The sequence below is a fragment of the Diadema setosum genome, chromosome 17 (genome assembly GCF_964275005.1).
Source record: "Diadema setosum chromosome 17, eeDiaSeto1, whole genome shotgun sequence".
NCBI lineage: Eukaryota > Metazoa > Echinodermata > Echinoidea > Diadematoida > Diadematidae > Diadema > Diadema setosum.
In genome coordinates, this window is record NC_092701.1 from 21,737,500 (window position 1) to 21,749,588 (window position 12,089).

Below are 12,089 nucleotides of genomic sequence, written 5' to 3' on the forward strand. Positions count from 1 at the left end.
TGAAATTTGAAAATAAAAATGCTCACCTTCGCTGCAGGTGAGCATACATTACAGTCATGCTGCCGAGATACTGTCTTGTACATTGTAAATTGAGAAATTTTGGAATACAAATCACGTACATGTGAGTCTAATATCACGATATGACAAGTTTTCTTTCAAACACTGCTTGCCATACCGTAGCAACAATCTGTGATTTTTTTTTTCTTGGTGGATATTCCACGGCCTCCACCTTTAATTTGTGTTATAAGGCAATAACAGTATTAAACAGAAGCAATGTAAAATTGGCCGTAACAGCATAAATGCACCCATCCTTGCACCAAGCATCTCAGTGAGTTGTCGGAATACAAAATGATAAAAAATATCATCATACAAAAGAAAAAAAAAATGAATGACTGACTGTCAAACCTAGCGTAAAGAGGAAAGAGTGAGGAAAAGAAAGAAGAGAGAAAGGAGAGAAAGCAAGAGAGAAAGAGAGAGGGAGACAGTGAGAGCTGTGCCATTCGATTACATTTTTGAACAGCTGCTCTGTACCTGCTACTAAAAGAGTTGGCTAAAATACAAAGAATACCAAATGCCATCTTAAAGGAGGCACACACAGACACTTTGATTATCAATGAGACAAGGGGTACATTTAAGCGTACGGTACCGCACCCATACCAGAGGAGCACTCAAATGCTCCTAAATTGTACCGTACCATACTATATCGAGCCAAAAGAGGACCACTTCGTGATGTGCTCCAAAAGCATACTATAACCGTACTAGAAGTTGACATGAGAAGAATGCGCATAGCATGCACATAGCATCGACTCTCTTTGTTTGGGACACCTGTAATGTAGCGTACGCGCGGTAGGTGCATGACCCTGTTGCTAGAGAACATGTGACCGCCTCTAAAAATAACTCATAAGGTACGCTACCTCCACAGAGCACTTGACCACTCCACATCTGGCATGATATGTTACAGTATGCACAGGACTAATTTGTTTTGGTTCGCTTTAGAGCGCTTGAACATGTCCAAGGTAACAAAGGCTAAGATCTGGACAAAGAGACACAGAGAGAGTGGGAGCTTAAGAATGATCAGGCCGCGCTCTTGGAGCTACTACTACTGCTGTACCTAACCAGCATGACGTCCCAGCTGCGGTAGGGGCAGTAGCAGAAGAACTTGAGGCAGTTGCGGCAGTAGCCCTCGTCGAAGGGGTTCGCCGACTCCTCAAGGTTGCGCAGGTAGGTGATGCGGTGGCGCGACATGAACTCCCACGTCGTCTGGTTGGTGAGGAGCATGAAAGTGTGGCAGCCGAGCAGCGAGACGACGGCCGCCGCGCTGATGCTCAGCACCAGCATGCAGATCAGGTAGAGGGCGTTGGCCCGCAGCCAGTCCTGGATGGTGGGGTGCCAGTGGAATCCGCCCCTGATGGGATTTACGAGAGAACATCACAAGTCAGCATTCCGTATTTGAGTGCACTAGAAATAAATTCAACTCCTTCTTGCTTGCCTCATTTCCACTTTAATACTATTTCAACTTCACAAGCGAAAAAATAAAAACATAAAAACAAAAAAATTGAAATACACCATGCAAGCATTCCACTGTCAAGACAGCTATTAGTTTCCATATTCTTCCATTCTACAAATTGTCGCATTTCATTTTCACTGGCAGGGTGATAACTTTATCTATGCAGACATAAGCCAATGTCATTTTTTTTTCTCTAATCATGTGTGTTTCTCCTCACAACAATCATGAAAATGCCTGGTTCTATCACTGACTGGTATGTACAGGCACAATCGGAATACAACCTCGTCAGGTCCGTCGTTTAAGAGGCAAAATACTTTATTTACGACATGCAGGTACAGGTTAAGACACTGCCCAGCAACTAATGTAAACATTCCTCAAAGGGTATAAAAAATCAAGTTCATGTAACAGTACAGTAAAGTAACGACTGACATGTTTTAGTAAGACACACCATAAGATATTGGGGAGACAGCATTCTGTATTTACAAAAGCCTTTGTAACCATAGGTCAGATATGTTTCTGATTTATATCTACAGGTAAAATAGTCAGTGGTACCTTGTAGTAACACACAGAGATAATGGGACCCTACAGCACTCTAAAACTGAATTGATATCTAAGATTCCTTTCAAGTATGTCATACCAGGTGATTTTGATGGCCCAAATGATGAGAGTGGACTGGAAGAGGAGGAAGAACCAGAAGAAACGGTGGTTCCTCTCTCCGACGCAGTTCTCCAGCCAGGGGCAGTGGTGGTCAAACCTCCGCACGCATCTCCCACAGTCGTCACAGTGCTTGGTCCTCACGGGTTGCTAGGATGCAATGGTAAAGCAGACATCGTCTTAAATGTAACATAGGGGTAGTCTTTCCGGTCACCAGGATGTAATGGTAAAGTAGACATCATTGTCTTAAATGTGACATATGGGTAGCTTTTCAGGTTGCTAGGATGTTACAGTAAAGTATGTAGGCATCATTGTCTTAACCCGTTGAGGACGAGTCCCGAGTATACTCGGGCAAGTGTCAATGGGATGTGCGTGTTGTAGCAAAACCAGCCCATTCTCAACAGGTTAAATGTAACATATGGGTAGTTTTTCAGGTTGCTAGGATGTTATAGGAAAGGAGACATCATTGTCTTACATGCAACACAGCAGTGCAAGTAGTCTCTCATGTTACTAGAATGCAGAAGTAAGTAGAAATCATTGTCCTTTGTGTATTATATGGATAATCTCAGGTTAAAAGGATATAACAACAACAAAGTAAACATCAGTGTCTTAAATGTAACACAGGCGTAGCCTCTCAAGTTGCTAAGATGCAATGGTAAAGTAGAAATCATTGTCTGTAATATGGTATCCAGGTATTTTCTCAGGTTGCTAGGATGTTTTGGTAAAGCAAAAATTATTGTCCTTGACGATAATGACAGTAGACAACGTTAGCCACTTTTTTTTTCTTCAAATCGATACCCTTAAAACAGGAAGATTACAGACCTCACTAAGAAATCAGATATCCATTCACTGAATTTAAAATGCATAGCAGTTATGGCACATCACGTTGACTTTGGCGGTAACCACTTCAAACCAACCTTCACTCTGCAGTAGCTGCATTTCCTGGTGGCCTCCGCCTTTTTCTTCTCTTTCACCATTTTGGCTGTCTCCCCGCTGTCTTCTTCATTCACCGTCTCATCGGCACTTTCGTCATCGCTGGAGTCAACCCTACTCCAGCCATTCTGCAAAGGAATTTAAAGAAGTCACTGGTTACTCTGTCTTGATGTAACTTGCTGGTAAATGAGACCCTTTGCTCTTTTTTGTTCTTTCATCTGCACATCATGTTCCTGAATACATCTGTTGTTTTGTCTCATATCGTAATAAACACCATGTCTCAGATCTACATGTCTACCACAGTGAATTGTTCAGTTTTTGGTTGCTGTTTTTTTTTTTCTTAATATCCAACAAAGCATGATGAATATCACACTCAGTACTCGTCTGCTAGCGAAACAAATTTGAAATTTTCTCCAACGATAGCAATATGCTGCTCTCATACAATGCACAAAACATCATACAAGCATATATCCCTCTGTGATACAAAGGCTGAATATGAGATAAAAAGAAATGAGAGGGAATATGTAACTTGCTCACGTTGAATAAGTGTGAGTGTGCATTTGAGATGGAAGGGAAAGATACATAAATACACTGTTTATACTGATCATGCTTTCCAGAATATGCAATTCATCTATTTATTGTTTATCTATTCATTGATTAATTAATGTATGTATGTATTTACTTATTTATTTATTCATTCACTTTGGATCTAAGTATTCACTTATTTATCTACTTATCTCTTTATCTACTTACAACCGTACTTATTTATACATTTATGTACTCATCTATTTACATATATTTCATTAATTCATTCATTTATCCATCCATTCATAAATGTATTTTCCTTTTTTTTTTTGGGGGGGGGGAAGGGGGGGTCAGCAGATATTGTCACTCCTGTGACCATACAGCACTCATCTTTCAATAGTGTAATACATTTCTAGCTCAGGCAGTTATTTTCCACTACCCTCTTCATGGCTAATCATACCCACATTTGTAAAACATTGCACTCTTATGTTGCCTGTCATACAGAGGTTGCTCATTGTGATTGATTAGTTTTGTTTTTGTTTTGTTTGTTGTTTGCTTTTTTGCTACAATGCTACATCATAATGCAAAGATGACATATACTTGCTGGTATCAAGATGTCCATTTACCATTTCTTCATCATTCGTCACATAGCCTGGGTTCATGAGGCTGGCGATGAAGTAGAAGATGCTTGTAAACACAACAAGGCAAACGAATGCACCTGTGTACAGTATGCTCTTGTTGTAGATAGCATGGTGCAATTCTGTCAAAAGAAAAATGAAAAGCAAATAGAGAGACATTAACTAGAGGGGCACTTTGTGGCATTTATCAAATCTTATTAACTTATTAACTTATTAAAAGGTAGGGAATCCCATTTGCATGTCTTAAATGAAGAGTTGTATAAATACAGTGGTATGTTGAAGAGAGTATCATTTTAGAAACTCCCATAAAGTATTGAAAGTGGAAGGTAACATCTAATACAGTCAAACTCGGATACCTCGAATTCGTCGGGACTGAAGAAAATGGTTCGACATACGCGAATTTCGAGGTACGCGTATGTCGAATTTTCTTCGACTTATCCGATGTTTATCGATGTTCGACGTTTATCGATGTTCAACATGGTGTCTGTTATAGTGCCTACTGATTGTTTGCATGCTTGTCAATTTGAATTGAATCAACTTTTATATGAATGAATTGAGTGAAAATCGGAAATGAAATCAAAATTTCAGAAATAAAGATTTTGGTGGCCCGATCGCGCCACCAAAAAAAAAAAAAAAAAAAAAAAAAATTGGATGTTTGCCTTTACTTTTGAAAATGAACAGCGGTAACAATCGGCTACGTAAGATGCTAAAATAAATGTCAGGGGTTTGCATTTGATTGTGGAAATGAATGACGGTAATATTTGACTCGGTATGATACTGAAATAAATGTCGGATGTTTGCTCATACTTTTGGAAATGAATAACGATAAGACTCAGCTCCGTATGGTGCTAAAACTAATGTTAGATATTTGATTTTGCATTCGGAAATGAATAAGGATAACATTCGGCTCCGGAAGACGCTGAAATAAATGTCGAATTTTTGCTATGACGTTCGGAAATGAAAAACAATAACATTCACCTCCGTACGATGGTTAAATAAATGTCGGATGTTTCCTTATACATGTACTTTCGAAAGTAAACAACAATAGCATTCGGCTCCGTACGATGGTTAAATAAATGTCGGATGTTTCCTTATACTTTCGAAAGTAAATAGCAATAGCATCGGCTCCGGAAGATGCTAAAATAGATGTCAGATGATCGTTTTTATGTTCGGAAGAAAATAGCAGTAATATTTCCTTATACATGTACTTTCGAAAGTAAACAGCAATAGCATTCGGCTCCGTACGATGGTTAAATAAATGTCGGATGTTTCCTTATACTTTCGAAAGTAAATAGCAATAGCATTCGGCTCCGGAAGATGCTAAAATAGATGTCAGATGATCTTTTTTATGTTCGGAAGAAAATAGCAGTAATATTCTGCTCCATCATGTCCATATGATGCTAAAATAACTGTCTGATGTTTGCTTTTAAATTTCGAAATGAATAACAGTAACATTCAGCTGCGTTTAATGGTAAAATTAATGTTTGATGTTTGCTTTGACGGTCGGAAAAGAGTAACAATAATATTCAACTCCTGACAATGATGAAATAAATGCTGGATGTTTGCTTTTACGTTCGAAAGTAAATTGCAATAACATTTAGCTCCGGAAGATGCTAAAATAAATGTCGAATGTTTGCTTTGATGTTCTGAAGTGAATAACAATAATATTCAACTCCGTACGCTGATAAAATAAATGCCGGATGTGTGCTTTTACGTTCCAAAGTAAATGTCAATAGCATTCAGCTCCGGAAGATGCTAAAATACATGTTGAATGATTGCTTTTACGTTTGGCATGTTTAGAAGTGAACAGCAGTAACATTCTGCCCCATACGATGATAAAAAATATTGGATATTTGCTACGGTACATTTCAAAATAAATATCAGTAACATTCAGCTATACGTTTCATGGTCCAAAATGTCTGATGTCTGCCTTGACGTTCAAAAATGAAAAACAGAAACATTCGGCTCCGTGCGATGATAAAATAATTGTCAGATGATTCATTTCACATTCGGAAGTGGACAGCAGTAACATTCCGCTCCGTTCGATAATGAAATAAATGTTGAATGTTTGAAATGAATAACGGTAATATTCTGCTCCGTACGATGCAAAAATAAATAACAGATTGTTGCTTTAACATTTGGAAATGATTAATGGTATTAATCCGCTCAGTTAGATGCTAAAACAACAAGGAAAAGTAGAAATTACGCGGTGCGTAACATATGTCCCCGCCGGAAGTAGCATTTTGTAACAAAATGTGCAATATAGGTCAAAAAATCAAGGTCAAAGGTCAAAGAAGTCAAAGGTCAAAATTCTGTGTAGAAGTTTTGAAGCCCTCACCTAGTGCCATCACATAAAGCAAACGGAATCGAAATCGGGTTAGAAATGGCGAAGGAGTAGCATTTTGTAGCCAATGTACAATATGGGTCAAAAATCAAGGTCAAAGGTCAAAAAAGACAAAGGTCAAAATTCTGTGTAGAAGTTTTGAAGCCCTCACCTAGTGCTATCACATAAAGCAAACGGAATCGAAATCGGGTTAGAAATGGCGAAGGAGTAGCATTCTGTAGCAAAATGCACAATATAGGTCAAAAATCAAGGTCAAAGGTCATAGAAGTCAAAGGTCAAAATTCTGTGTAGAAGTTTTGAAGCCCTCAACTAGTGCCATCATATAAAGCAAACAGAATTGAAATCGGGTTAAAAATGGCGAAGGAGTAGCATTTCGTAGCAAAATGTGCAATATAGGTCAAAAATCAAGGTCAAAGGTCAAAGAAGTCAAAGGTCAAAATTCTGTGTAGAAGTTTTGAAGCCCTCACCTAGTGCCATCACATAAAGCAAACGGAATCGAAATCGGGTTAGAAATGGCGAAGGAGTAGCATTTTGTAGCAAAAATGTACAATATAGGTCAAAAAATCAAGGTCAAAGGTCAAAGAAGTCAAAGGTCAAAATTCTGTGTAGAAGTTTTGAAGCCCTCACCTAGTGCCATCACATAAAGCAAACGGAATCGAAATCGGGTTAGAAATGGCGAAGGAGTAGCATTTTGTAGCAAAATGTACAATATAGGTCAAAGGTCAAGGTCAAAGGTCACGACTGAAATTCTGTGTAGAAGTTTCAAAGCTCCCATGTAGTGCTATCATATAAAGCAAACAGAATCAAAATTGGCTCATAAATGACAGAGAAGTAGCAAATTGAAGATTTTGATCACACACGGACGCACACACGGACACACGGACGGACGGACGGACGGACACACGGACGGACGGACGGACGGACGGACGGACACACGGACACACACACGTACGGAGCCCGTTTCATAGTCCCCTGCTCGAACTCGTTCGGCGGGGACAAATAGCGGATGTTTGCTTTCACGTTTGGAAATGGATTAGGATAGTATTCAGCTCCGTAAGATTCTAAAATGAATGTCGGTTGTTTGCTTTTACATTTAAAAATGAATAACGGTAACTTTCGGCTTTTTACAATGCTAAAACAAATGTCGGATGCTAACAAATGTCAGCAAATGCTCCCATTTTCTCATTTCAAACGTAAGTTTTGACCTCCTCAATATAATGGGCATCAACTTTTTAAATAATCTCTACGCCTATTTGTCAAGTCTTTAAACACAGAGTAAGATGATTGAATTTTCTATTCATTTGTTTTAGACATGGGCATCTGTATCACTTCAATAATGCTTAATATTAATTTGTCTATGTTTAGTAGGACCGATTCAGTTTTTTCAATGTCATTGTGATCGGCCTATACTTCCAGATTTTCATAATCGCATTGCTGAAAAAAAAAAAAAGTTTCAGTGCTTGCGTTCTCGGGGAAGTAAACTTCGTGAAAGGCAAAAAAAAAATAGTTTAAAAAAAGGCACTACGAGGGAGATTGATGTTTTGACAGTGGAGCGTGATTAATGGCAAAGATAATACAATAACTCTCAACGTAAGCAGGTGCGCCCCGACGGTTGAGAAATCTACGCGCATGTTATGACTGTCTCGATCAAAAATCAAAAACACAGTGGTTAAAGAAAAGCAAATGATGGGGCAGCGCGTAGTGCTATCGTAAAGCACTCCATTGGCACGGGTGCTATGTGCATACCATGTACGTGTGTTGGTAGGTGTTGGGGATTTTCCTTGTCAGCTGTGTATCGGGTATTTCTTCTTGGGCGCGCGATTGTTCTGGTCTCAGAATATTTACAATCGAGTGTGAAAACATTTGTGACATGTCTTCGCTGTCCACGCGCGCTTAATCGGAGATGCTGAGTGATGTTTGCAATTTCGATTCGAGCAACATGCTGGGAAAAACAATAAGTTAATTAAGATCGGGACATTAGATTTCCCTTTGAGGTAACCGATCTTCGAGTTATCTTTTTCGAGCTACGCGAATTTTAATGCACGGAAACTCCATCGGAACAATCGGGACTTTCATTTTGCCCCCGAGGTAAGTGATATTCGGCTTATCTGACGTCGAAGTATCCAAGTTTGACTGTACATTTTTATTAACCGTTAGATTTTGAATTGAATTTTTTTCAGGGCTCACCGTAAATTCCAGTACATTACTAGGCTACCTTTGCAGACCCATGCACTGCATGTGTGTCCATCATGTATATTTTGTGAAGAATATACTTATTATCTTATACTTTTAGATTTGTGTTTATAGATTAAAAAAAATACAACAAAAAGGCTTATGCGTGGCTGACAAACAGAACTACTGAGTAGTTGAGTTTTGTGCATTATTCAAATTGTAGATAACTGTTGACTTCCAAATTTCTCAGCAGTGGCCTAAACAAGTCCCCTGAGGTTCATATTTAATGTTTTGCTGCATTTTGGGAGGTCTGTAAAAGGTATCCCCTACCTTTAAACCAGTGAAGTAAAGAAATGCTGTTGGTAAACTACATTATTGCAGGGGCGGATCCAGGAATTCCGCAGCAGAGAGGGTAGAGGGGGCGCCTTTACAAAATTAAAGGGGGCGCATGCACCCCTACCCCCTTTTTTTTTTTTTTAAACAAAAAATAAAGGGGGGTGCGTACCCGGTATGCTCCCCCCTGGATCCATCACTGGTTATGGTAAAGTTAACACTGATGCCTTCCCTAGATGCTTCATCACTACACCGAGGACCTTATTTGTGTTAAGAAGAAAACAATGTTACACACACAGGTTACACCCTACACTGGATGTCGGTGTTCTGACAGGGGAGGGCCACATTACCTGTGTCGGTGAAGACCAGCACGCAAAAGATGCCCACTGTGAGTCCAGTGTGAAAGAGTCGGATGAAGATGGCCGATGCCAGACGGGACAGACGACTTCTAGCCTTCCTCATGACTCAGTCCCAATCTCAACACGGTGTACAAACTTCTGCCCATATGACCCTAATGGTGTTTGTAAGCGAAGTCTCTGCAAAGTCCAATTCGTCATAAATGTAAAGCTGGCCTAAAAGTCCAGAGTCAATCCATCTCAAGACTTGGCCATTCTTCTCTAAGCTCTCTGGAGGCAAAAGATGCAGAGAGAACACACATTTTAATACCAAAACACCACAACACTTTCAACAAGATAATTACATAACATAATGGCAGACTTTTAAATAGAACTTAGCAGTGAAAGACTGCAGTTAACAGCCGTTAATCATGCGCTTGCCAGTGTTGGTGGGTTTTTTTTTTTTTTTCTTCTTTTTTAAAGGATCTTCCATGCACTATGTTGGAAAATAAAGCATGCAGTTTGTATTTGTGTATCACATACAAGTGATTGAATACCTGTATGAGTGTAGTACTCCATTGTCATGCAAAATCTCAACAAGCAGTATGGTTAGTACCAGATCAGGATAAGGTACATATTCATGTAATATACATGACAATCTTGTCAAAGTATAGCAGTGATAGATTCTGGAGTATCCTATCATCATTGACTGGTTTCTTTATCTCTTTGTATTCTGCCATGCTTGTGATAAAATGTTTCCTTTCTTTTCTGAAGACAGAAATAATCATGCTATTAACAGCTAACGGCAGTGACAATTCAAGCAATTGTAAAGTAAATAATTATGAAAGCCTCAAAATAATACTAAAGATGTTTATAAACAACTGATCACTTGAGACTGAGGCAGAAAAATTTGAAGATGGACTAGTGCTACTACTATAATATTACTCTTAGGAATACCGTACCCTCCTACCCCCCCCCCCAAAAAAAAAAAACACAAACAAACAAAAAAACCAAAACTGTAAAATAGCCATAAATCAGGAATGAAGAAACACACATGTACACATACACAACAAAAAAATGTCCTTGTCCAGCTAGCTTGCGTACACAAGTCAATACCAGGGCCTTGATCTGTCATGCCCATATATACTACATCGATTGTTGTTCAGGATTTCTTTTACAATATCAGCGCCTAGCCAGGAAGGAGTGATGCCTTGAACATATATGATGAAAACATACAATGAAGATATTTCCAGTTAAAATTCATGCAATCATGGCTTGACCCACTCACTGGTTACGGGCTTTAAATCATTATTTTTTTTTTTTTCTTAATTTTAACAGCAAATCTTCAATTTCAGACCATGGCTATGCCGGTAGTGTCGGTTGATTGTTTAATAATTCACTATGTCGTTACTTCTACCCACAACATCCCAAATTTTAATCGTTTGTCTACTAGTACCTCTTTCAGTTGACCGGACAGTTTACCCATTACTACAAACGTAAAGGCCCGAATTCATGAAGGTGGTACAAATGAAATCATGGTTTAAACCATGGACAAAAACCATGGAGTGCCAAGTGTCGCACAGAATATTTCGTTACGAAATTGGTCATTTCGTCGACAAAATGGCCGTTTCGTTAACGAAATTATCATTTCGTGGATGAAATGTTCATTTAGTTACAAAATGTTGTCATTTCGTTACAAAATAATTATTTCATCGACGAAATGAGTGATTTCATAACGAAATATTCCATGCAACACTTGGCGCTCCATGGTTGCATTTGTACCACCTTTGTGAATTCGGGCCAAACAGACTTTTTTCTTTGTCATCCACTCAAGCTCGGTAAGTGTATGATGAATCATGGGTAAGATTCTATGAATTGTGATTCTGGTGCACAGATAAGATGTGAAAGACATCAATTATTCCATAAACGAAAATCGTGTCCAGAATTATAATGCATTTTTACACCGCGCTAAAACTAAAAGACAACTTTTTGTAGAGGGGTACTTTTGAAGTCTATTTTCAAAAAATTGGAGTGAAGAATTTTCATAATTTTGCTAAATTTGTAATGTTCAGGACTTTGTGAATAACTGGTGCTATTTTTGACTGAAATTTCATCCTCTGAGTTCGGATTTCAGAGCCACAGAAAAAAAGCTTCCGGTGATACGATCCACTCTCTTACCTCAGTAGCCCCCTGACTCTTTGAGCCATGACTCATGAGCATGGCATGATGAGGGGATCACTACAGTACAAGCCAAATCTACAACCTTGTCAAATGGTCAATAATGGAATGCATGCTTGTCTCCCATAATGCTCTGAAATTGAAGTTAAAATGTGATGTAAAAATGGTGAATTTATACACTCACATCTCTTTACACCACAGCATTCAAGTAAGCCGAGTGAAAACGTCAAAAGCAATAGCAGCCAAGCAATACAATTATGCATACAACACGGCACACGAACTGACATAATGCATGCGTATATTACTGCACAGCCCGAGTGCTATTGATGGCATCGGGGCCCCAGCTCACTGCGGCCCCAGAACGTAGCGGGTGAGGGAAGGGATAGGAGTGGAGCAGTACTCGTTCAGTGTTGTTGCACCGCAGCGGCAGTACGAGTTCCGTACATGTACTAATATCTCATCGACTTTGG

At 39.1% G+C, this 12,089-nt stretch overlaps 1 protein-coding gene across 1 annotated transcript; it reads right to left on the reverse strand.

Moving 5' to 3' along the window:
* Positions 1-464: 464 nt before the first annotated feature.
* LOC140240984 (palmitoyltransferase ZDHHC12-B-like) lies at positions 465-9,709 on the reverse strand. Its single transcript, XM_072320760.1, has 5 exons — positions 9,457-9,709; positions 4,246-4,379; positions 3,079-3,222; positions 2,145-2,311; positions 465-1,405 (listed from the first exon to the last, which is right to left on the reverse strand). The coding sequence occupies exons 1-5, from the start codon at positions 9,566-9,568 to the stop codon at positions 1,075-1,077; spliced, it is 888 nt and encodes a 295-aa protein (XP_072176861.1). The 5' UTR covers positions 9,569-9,709; the 3' UTR covers positions 465-1,074.
* Between the last annotated feature and the right edge of the window lie 2,380 nt (positions 9,710-12,089).